This window comes from Lepidochelys olivacea (assembly GCF_965140295.1).
Source record: "Lepidochelys olivacea isolate rLepOli2 genome assembly, chromosome: 24".
NCBI lineage: Eukaryota > Metazoa > Chordata > Testudines > Cheloniidae > Lepidochelys > Lepidochelys olivacea.
The window spans coordinates 8,291,865-8,301,914 of record NC_140434.1 but is presented as its reverse complement, the minus strand read 5'-3'; the positions used below and the strand labels follow the sequence as shown (position 1 = coordinate 8,301,914).

The window sequence follows — 10,050 nt, the reverse complement described above, 5'->3', positions numbered from 1 at the left end:
ATTCATAGCTCTCCTGCTTGCTGAGAAAAGCTTGAAAACATGACCTCTACACTGAAAAATATAAATCAGAAAGAAAAATAAAAGTGCCCTCCCCCAAATTTTATTTTTTAAATCTCACGATTATTGGGTGCCTGGGGTTGTTCCTACTGGAAAGGTCCGAGTCAGCGCTAAATTCGGGTTTTGTAATTCAAGCCAATCTCAGAGCCAACCAAAAAATTTCCATGGTTAGAATGATTTGTTTTTAAGTTCTGATGGAAATTGTTATTTGAAAAAAAAAAAAAATAGATCTCGGTGCTAGTGGCCTGATTAATCCAAAAAAAACCCATGAACGCTCCTAAAAAAAAAAAAAAAAAAGAACCAATGAGATTGTCTTAAAATTCATGAGATTTTAAAGAAATGAATGAGTTCTAGAGTCTGTTTATTTGAGTCCTGGTTTCTGAGACTTTAGAGGGCCTTTGGGTTACGTTTTTTGGTGTGTTTGTTTTTTTTACTTTTTCTCTGCAACCTTGTGGGCGAAAAATGTACTTTTTCTTTAAGCGGAAGGGGAGACTCTTGGGCATTCCCATGACTCCAAGAGCTGAGGTTTTAAAAACACAACAAGACCCACACTAAATATCATGACCGTTGGCCACAGCGATATCCCCACAATGGTTTGCAGCCCAAACATTGCAGCCGGGGGCTAGCGCATGAGAACCTGAGGGCGTAACTGGCCAGAGACGGCGCATGGACAGGTGGGCTAATTTCACGGGCCAAGTGCCAGTTTCAGTCCCATGATCATTGGGGTGGGTGGCATCCGTGCTGGGTTGGGGGGTTCTCCCCTCTATCTGGGCAGGATTTTGGGGAGCGGGGGTTTGCCCGCAGTTCTGAGGTGAGGCCAGCGAATTCCTCCCCTGCTGCTGGGGAAGGGGGGGCCCTAGCCTGCAGCCCCACCCCAGGCCTCGGGGCCGGGGTGGGGGGGGAGGATCGGGATTCAGAACAAGGCTGGGCCTGCTGGAGCCTGAAGCTGTCCCCATAGCAACCCCAGCCGCTTGCCTGAGCTAACAAAATGGCTGATGTGGCTTCCGGCTTGGAGGGGCTGGATCTGGGGGCCCTGAGCCCAGAGCAGCAGGCACAGCTCATGGAGTTCAAGGTGTGTGTGTGGGGGGGTGAGGGTGGGGAACTGCGGCACCCCCTTAAAGTGCATGTGTGGAGGGGGGGGGCTGGGTCCAAGAGAAACACCTCCCCCCAGATAATGGGGCAATCCCACCCTAAAACAGGAATGGGTGGAGGAAGGTTCCCCCCTCCCGCAAAAGGAGGGCTGCTCCCCACCCAAAAACCTTTTTCAGTCTGGGAGCCATTCCTCCCCCTCCTCTTCTTCCCTCCCAAAAACGTAAGGTGCAGGCCCGAGGCAGCCCCAGGACCCCTTAACTGGGGATGTTAAGGGTTAGTTCGACACCCCTATGTGTGTCCCCCCCACTAAGAGGGCAGGGTGGGGCAGTGCTGATGGTCCCGGTCACTCCCGGGGGAAGACTGGATTTTTTACCTGACCATTTTGTTTAAGCTGTTTTAGGGGCTGTCTTGATCGTATTCGGGCTATTGGCAAGACATTGGGGTCCTGGGCAAGGCAGGGGGAGCGAGACACAGAGTCTGATCGAGTCCTGGTTTCACTCCTGGAATTGTCACCCAAAAGTGACACTTTTCACCCTGCTCTAAATAAAATCGGCCAGACTGGGTCCAACCAGTTGTACATGGCCAGTGCAAGATGCTTCAAAGGGAATAAAGCGAACAGGGTAATTATCGAGCGACCCAGCCCTTGATGTCCAGTCCCAGCATCTAGGTTTCCCAAGAAACTTTTTTTTGGCCAAAAAAATGCAGATTCAGCAACACTGAAATGTGTTGTGAATTGCTGTCGGGTTTGCTGAATTGTTTTAGTCAAAACACAAAAAAAACCTTAAAAAGTGTCCAAAAATAATCAAAATGGTTTGATTATTATTTTTTAGTTCAAAACAAGCCCCCCCCCCAAGTTTCCTTTAATTCTCTTAATAATCAAAAGTGTTTTAGAATGCTCAAAAAATAAAATCAAAATGTTTCATTTAGACTTGAAAGAAACATTTCATTGTACTCAAAATATTTTTCTCTTTGAAATGCTAAAAGTTTTGAAAAAAAGCTCATTTTCAGTTTGACCCAAAATAAACGTTTTCTCATTTTTTTGGAGTTGCCAGCCAAGTGAAAACCCCTATTATCTGTACAGCTCTAGTTACGTTGAGCTGGAATGGTCTCAAGGATAGATCACAGATTCCTGGATTTAAAGCTATGAGCCAGAGGGCTGGCAATCCAATTTACTGATAAACAACCAGAAAATCCTGTTGAAGTGCTTTGACCCTACCCAGTCAGTGAACATTTCTCCTTGGCACATAAACTGTAGTTTCTCCGTTTTGCCATCTCCACAATCAACGTATTTAGGATTTCAAAAGACGTTTGATCAGTTTCAGTCATTCCTCCAATTTACGGAGAATATTCTCATCAAGGTGATAATTACTCATTCAGCTTCCCCAGGGCCTGATTTAGATTAAACCTTAGATCTAGAAGGATGTCAGTGAATAAAATCTAATACGTTTATTAGAGCATAGACTGCAAAATCAGGAAAGCTGGGTTTTATGCCCAGTTCTGCTCCTGAGCTGCTCGAACTCCCCCTTTCTGGACCTCTCGATCACCCTCAGAATGTCTATCAGGATTCCTGGCTTCTATTCCTGGCTCTACCACTCATGTCTAGTGGAAGAGGGGAACCTTTCTGTGCCTCAGTTTCTCCATCAATGTAATGGGCATACATAATATTGATGTACAGGATCATCCCTCACGGTGGGAATTGTGAGGATTGCCTAGCATCTGCATAGCACTTTGGAGAGGCAGAGGGCTACGTAAATGCTATGTACCACTGCTGATTCAGCAAAGCACTGTTGGACTAACGAAACAGGGTTACTGCCAGTTCAGTGCTGCAGCCCTTAAACATACCTTTGCTGTTGTGCTTCTGCTCCCAGATTAACACTCGCATTGCCAATGAAAAGTACCTGAGGTCTCACAAAGAAGTTGAGCTGCTGCTATCAGGATTTCTGAGGTAATTTCATCTTCCCAACACCACAGACACTTGGTACGAATTGGAGTCTTGAAAATTTACCTCCAACACCAGACATGCAGCTATTGGTTCAGTTGCCTCACTGTGCCTCAGTTTCCCCTCCTCAGGAGATGGTCTTCCCCAGTCTGATTGAGTCCTCTGGCCAAGGCAAAAGTCCTCTCCTTCCAGGAGAGACAGAAAGCAGCCCTCTCCCCTGCTCACAGGCTTTCAGTTCCTTTTGCCCTCCCTGGGCTCAGGCCTCCACTTTGGTCACAGAAGTTTTCACAGTTCCTTTGCCCTGGATGAGTCTTTCTCCTCCCAGTGCTGTAGCTCCCTCTTGCTCAGAGGAGGAACACAGTCCATATGGTCATCCTCTCCCATCCCTGGGCATAGCACCCTCAGCTTTCTACACCCCCAAGGGGCCCACGCTCCAGGATTTAGCCCAAAGACTGCTCAAACAGTCTGCCCTCAACTCAGGATTGCCCTGCTGACCGCGTGGCGTGGCCGACCAGACCAGACCCAGCCCTAGCAGGCTCCCCCCTCTAGCCCATAACTCTTTTCAGCGCTTTCTCCCTTTACATGCTATTTCCACCTTCCCAGCAGGCCTTGCTCACTCTCAGTCACATGCTCCGTAGACTACAAGTCCCATGGTCTGGGAGGGAGTGAAGCAGAGGTGTAAGCTGGGCTTGAGCTCCCTTTAAAGGACCAGCTCACTGAGTGCCAGACCCTGACGTGACCAATTAGCCAGAGATGAGATGATCCAGTGAATATCTCCCCCCACTTCCCAGCAGGGAACAGCTTGCAGTTAGCAAGTGCACTGTAACCCCTAGGCACCTATTCTGACCCCTATTCCATGCAGCTGACCCAGCAGGATTTTATCAGGGAGAATCAGAACCATATGTGGAAGCTGTTAACAGCTTTAAACTTATCCATTCCCAGCAGGAATTGGCAAGAGCTAGCGCAGGCCCCCTTCTCGGATATTGGAGGTATTTCCAGGGGTTCTACTGGCATACAAGAGGTGTAGAGTGCCGTCTGGGGGAGGAGGAAACTGATTAACCAGAAGCTAGGCCTTAGTGCGTATATGTGGAGGACAGTTTGTAAGAGGAAATATCACTGCATGGGAGAAGGAAAAGGAGGGTTGAGAATGACATTGTGAGGATGGGGGCCACCAGATGGTGCCGCTACACCTAGTCTTACAAGTTCTTTGTCTGTGCTGGTGAGCAATGTTCAGTCTCTGAAGAAAAGCTGCGTTGTTAGTTTTATAATGTTCAATGCTCTTTGGTGGAGCTCTTGCAAGCAGCTGGGGTATTTGCTTTCTGCCTTAATCCCAGGGAACCAGGCCTTGGTACCGTGGTTGAAATTTCCTGACAGGCGGCATTGCCTGCAAGCTCTTGGTGACCTTCTCTGTTCCAGGCCTGGTGTATAAAGTGTAAATAAAACAAATTGCACTAAGACTACACACACACTCTGTGTCACTGATTTCTCCTCCTCTGGAAAAGCAGCACTGCAGGACCCCACTATCTGCTACCTCTTGGCAGGGGCGTGAGCGTAGATTAGGGTAGAACCCCCTGGTCTCACCTGGACTAAAGGGAAGGAGGGTCATTAGGGAGATAGCTTGCAAAGGCACTGAGCACTTGCGGCTCACATTGATTTCAGCTGCAGTTGAGGGTGCTCAGCTGCCCTGAAAATTGGGTCTGAAAGCTTCTACCCAGACGTTAGAGATGGAAAAATCCTGTTAGGGCCCATCTACTCCCTGTTGGTGCTTGATTATTTTCTCTAGGACATTTTCTTTTCAGGATGTATCTTCTCCAGTTTAATTTCAAATATCCCAAGTGATGGGGCTTCTAATACCATGGCCTTGGCAGACTATGCCATAGCTTAATACACTTCACCTGAAGGGTTTTTGCCCCTCTTTTCTTAATTGCATCCTGTTCCTCACTTGTACCCAGTGCTCCTAAATACTTCCCTCTTGCTGCTTCGTGCATGTGTGATTCAAGATTCTTGTAGCTCCCTGGTCTTAGCAGGGAAATCCCAAGTAGCATACAGGAGTGTGGACACCCCAAGAACCAAATGGCATGGGGATGGGTATTCCTAAGTGAGGAGCGGAGAAGTTCTCCAATCATGGGCCAGATCCTCAACTGGTTTAAGCTGGCATAGCTCCTGACTTCACTGCAGCTATGTTGATTTACCCTCGTGTATTATGGATACTGTGTGACCGGTTGTCTTCGCATGTACCCTGCTGTAAATCAGGAGTAACTCCATCAAAGCCAACAGAATTACTCCGGCATGAGGCCAGAACTGGGCCTTTCCCTGTAGAGGTACCCAGCTGAACGGCAGGAGCGTAGGTGAATGCAGATCCCCCAGTCTATCACGCCAATATCTAATTGCTTTCAATAGGATTTCAGGTTACAAAATGCTTGGGACATTATCCCGGGATAGTATTTAACCATGATGAAATTTTTGTGGTTTTATTTCAGGTGAAATGTATGTTTTCTCCCCCATTTGTTAGTAATTATCTTATCGATTCCCAATGCAGGGCTGTGTAATTCAGTGAGGAAGATTTAATTGTGATAAATATTCCTTAGCTTTGTGCCAGTCTAAATTGTTGTGGGGTTTTATAAATATAAAATTCCCTAAAATTGAAGGCAAACATAAATTAAATGTTTTTCCTCAGTAACTAATTGGCTTATTGATTCCCAATATAAAAGTGTAATTTACCAATTCGTCTTCTGTGTGTTCAGACAGGGCTAACATAATAAGCCACCACAAGACCAATCAGTAAAACTTGGTTTAAAGTCTATTTCTCCCCGTTTTTCCCCAGAGAAGTTATGCTGAGAAGACCAGAGAATATCCCTGAGTTTGCAGCAGGTAAAACCATTATTTTAATCCTGTTAGACAAGAAAAGCAAGACTTGTTAGTATTATTATGATCTTCAGAAGTATTGAGGCAACGGTTTAGAGAAAGTGAGCCAGATTCTATCTAGCTTACCCCAGTGTAAATCCAGAGCAACCCCACTGAAGCAAGGGTTGAATTGGAAGGGGGGAAAAAGGAGGGTGGGACTATTCTAAGCCCCACCCACAAAATAAGCTCCACCTCTGTGAGTTGCCAAAGCGAGACACGGCTCACGGTAGGTAGTACGTGTATTCAAAATACAATCATTTTGCTGCTTGGTGCTCCTGGGGATCCCACAGACTCTGTTCCTTCTTGACTGGCAGGGAAAATATAAAGGGTGGCATCTCCCAAATGCCACCCACGTGGAAGAATAAGTTGGGCAAAGTAAGTCTGCGCCCTACTCCATCTCTGCTCTTATGTGAGAGGAGTGAAATCATTCACAATATTGACCATGATGTCAGCATGGCTGCGAACCTGGCTTAACCTGTTGCGGATCCGAATGACACAGTTCACATCGCTCTGAGCGACTGTCCCAGGCTCTCGGCTAGGGAGGCCACCTCTCCAGGTTTGAACCAGACAGTACTCTTTTGTGGTGGCTTGTCCCCCATACAGCACTGGGACCAAACCAGAAGTGATTCTGTGCGGTATTGGCCAGGGGACACCATTTTTAAGAGCGCACTGCTCCACCCCCTCTGGCGTGAACGCAAACGCACTGTGCGAGATCAGGCTGAGGGGGCAGGAACACGCCAGCGGGGGGCAGGCCAGTGCCATTTCCAGAAGTACTGGAACGCCCAGTATTCTGGGACCATGTCTGCAGACTCAGGAAGACCCCACTGCAGTGGTTCCGTTAACTTCTTTGCACCATAGCAGCTCAAGGCGTAAGGTTTGGTTTGGTTTTTTAATGAAAGGTGAGATTTTGGAGAACCAGACAGTCGCTTCAGAGCAGTGCTGCCCTGGCGTATGGGTGCACATTCGCTGCTTCTGAGCCCCGTACTGCAGTCAGTGGAATTTCTCTGAATCGACATGCTGCAGGCACTGATAGCTGCAACTGGCTCTTTGGCTTTTCGTGGCTTGCCTTTCTACGGGGCGGCTTGCCACTGGAGGGCTGGGGCGAGGCGACTGATTACGGAATGAGCCGCTCCTGGGAGAGAGCAGGGGGATTACCCTGTAAAGGGCAGCAGTGAAGAGGAGAAGCCCAGGCAAGGGCTGAGACACCGCAGAGCATGTGGAAACGCTCCTGCAAAGACCCTGAGACGGAGGGAGCTGGATAGTGAGGGGCTGCAGTGACCAGAAGGCTCCTGGGAGAGACTCTGACTGGGAGAACAGCCGAGGACCTATTGCTGGGGACTCCCTACCTACAGGGAGAGAAGGACTGAACTGGGGTTGGGGCCTGAAGGGCTGGTATGTAAGGGGTCAATAAACAGATCCCCGTGAGAGGAATGTGTTTTCGTTACCTGTGGACTGTGAGTTATTAAGGTGCGCTGAAGAGGGGAGAAACTGGTAGCAGGGCACTGCAGAGTGACCTCTGACCTGCAGGGGGCGCTCATTCAGTGGCCACCCCACTACAGCCTTGTTATTTCTACTGCATGGGTTTCTAGTTGTCCTTCGCTGCCGAAGGTGCAGCCTGTGGCCATTGCAGATGTTTAGAATGAGCCCATTCATGGGCTCAAATGATTTACTGTTCTCCAAAAGGTCTGCCTCTGTTGCGCTAGGATGGGGATCTAGATGCCAGGGTCTGGCATACACTGGCACCCCCGTTGAGGTTTCCCTCAAGCTGCTAACAAAGAGGCTGGTTAGAAACTGGATCTTGGGCTGGCTAGAGTCTCTAAAGGAAGGTTTAGACTCTAAGAGGAAGATTGGTGGCAAGGTGCCCACCAATCTCACTCCACAACCTTAACTCTGTCCCCCCAAATCTGGCAAGAGCCCCTGGAGATGAACTGTCAGTATGACTCAGCCAGGGCTGCCCTATAATAAATGGTCATGAGCAATGAGTAAACAAACGTGCCATTTACACTGACACTTGCATTTAGGCACTGTGGCCTAGTGGCTAGGGCACTGGACTGGAGCTCACCAGACCTGTGTTCTATTCCCATCTACCACTGGCCAGCTGGGTGACCTTGGGCAAGTCACTTCCTCTCTCTGGACCTCAGTTTCCCCATTTTACAGATGGGGATAATGATACGGCCCTCCTTTGTAAAGCACTTTGAGATCCACGTCTGAAAACTGCTGGAGAAGAGCTTGGGCTGATAACGTGACGATGTACATGTGACGATGTATTTAACGTGGTGTGTCGCACAGCTCTGTGTTCTGTCATTCGTCTGCATACACCACAACTGCCTTTGTTGTGTTACGGGGACAGATTCACTGATTGATTCCAATGGGTGTAACTGTTAGGCACCTAAATTACCTTTGTGAATCTGGGCCCTTAACTCTGTATTTCCTGGCTTTCGGAGGTTCAACTCTAGGTGCGTTTGATGTTCTGGGAGGGTACAAGGCATTGGAGGTCAACCTGAAATTGTGTTAATAATATTTTGGGCAGCAAATTTACCATATAGACCCATCTATCGAGAATGGACATGTATGGAATGAGATGGAGATGTGCGTTATGGGTCTATCACCATCCATCCCCAGCTGTCTATCATCTCTCCAGCCACCTATCGGGTCTATCTGTCCCCATTGCACGTAGGCACCGAATGAAACAAAAGATGCCTTAGACCAATATTTCTTTTCACCTTTCTCTGTCATTTCAGAACATTTTACGGATCCAGAGCTTCCAATGAAGACACAGAAAATACTAGCGGAAAAAGCAAACCAGTTGAATTGAGAGAGACCCGTCCCATTCTTTCCTTGCTGAAGCAGGATAGAAATTTAGGAGATTTTTTTTTGCGGGGGGGGATGATTCTTAGATTTATCCTCCAGATTCTCTGGAATGTGTTTATTTTTATTTTGAAGGCTTTGCAATATGGCTAATAATTCTCAGTTGTGTAGTGTCCTCTGGAGGCAAAGAGAGAGATTGCACCCATGTGTTGCTGGTGATGTTTCACGCTTTACAGCTGTATGTTCTGGTAGCATCATTAAAATAGATCTGCTGGTCAACCCTGTTCTATTCACGGACGATTTCCTTTCCCTACTCTGGCTTCTCTGCGTGGCAAAGAAAATGTACAAAGACAGGAGGCAGATCTCATGCCAGGAGGGTTGCTGTTTATTGGACAGATTTTTTTTCCTAGTTGCCGTGGTCGTAGTGAAGGGAATGAGGTACCAGCTAGCTTCTCACAAGTGTCTCCATCCGTCACTCTCACACCTGCCCTTTGACCGCCACCCTTTTTCTGTCTTTGCAAGTGTATGTGGACAAGTACATTCCTTCAGGCTTGATCCTGTGAGGTCTGAGGCTCTCTCAGGGAGCAGCTGAGCACAAGAGGCAATGTTGAGAGGGTAGGACACTGGGAGTCAGGAGATCTGAGTTCTAATCCTGGCTCTGGCTCTGCCACTGCTTGGGTAAGTCCCTTCCTTTCACTGTGCTTCTGTTTTCTCTCTCACCTTTTGTCTATTTAGACTGTAAGATCATCAGAGAAGCAACTATCTTTTACTCTGCCTCAGTGCAGCACCTGGCCCACCAGGGCCCTGATCTCGGTTACTCTGCGTCCATGCATAAGGTGGGCAAAGAGCTTCACATTATTTATCTTATATTCTCCAGTCTTTCTGTCAGGGAAGCTCAGTCATTCAAGGCACAGCCCCTATTACCACAGCAGGTAGGACCCCATTGTGCTCAGCCCTGCACAAACCCAAAACAAAGAATCACTCGTCCTGCAAAGAGCTCATGTTCTGACCAGCTAAGGCTGAGCGAAAGGATCATCATCATCACCATTCTGCGGATGGTGGGACGGAGGCCCAGGGAGAAAAAGTGACAGGCATAAGGACACACAGGGTAGCAACCTGCCAGGAACTTGGAGGGGGGAGCACAGGTTGCAGGAGGAGAGAGTGTGGAGGAAGCACCAGGAAGTCAGTCTGTGTGCTCATGGCTGGAATGCTGGCTGCAGTTACAACAGCTCTGTAAATAGTTCTAGCAA

At 48.0% G+C, this 10,050-nt stretch overlaps 1 protein-coding gene across 1 annotated transcript; it reads left to right on the top strand.

Annotated features, from left to right (window-relative positions):
- The first annotated feature begins 976 nt into the window (after window positions 1-976).
- On the top strand, window positions 977-9,079 carry RIIAD1 (regulatory subunit of type II PKA R-subunit domain containing 1). The gene is made up of 4 exons (XM_084613581.1): window positions 977-1,129; window positions 3,018-3,094; window positions 5,913-5,959; window positions 8,734-9,079. The coding sequence occupies exons 1-4, from the start codon at window positions 1,046-1,048 to the stop codon at window positions 8,805-8,807; spliced, it is 282 nt and encodes a 93-aa protein (XP_084469707.1). The 5' UTR covers window positions 977-1,045; the 3' UTR covers window positions 8,808-9,079.
- The last annotated feature ends 971 nt before the right edge of the window (window positions 9,080-10,050 follow it).

Coding starts and splice junctions, on each gene's coding strand:
- RIIAD1 (XM_084613581.1), top strand. CDS start 1,046: ATGGCTGATGTGGCTTCCGGCTTGGAGGGGCTGGATCTGGGGGCCCTG. Junction 1,130..3,017: donor CACAGCTCATGGAGTTCAAG/GTGTGTGTGTGG, acceptor TTCTGCTCCCAG/ATTAACACTCGCATTGCCAA. Junction 5,960..8,733: donor TATCCCTGAGTTTGCAGCAG/GTAAAACCATTA, acceptor CTGTCATTTCAG/AACATTTTACGGATCCAGAG.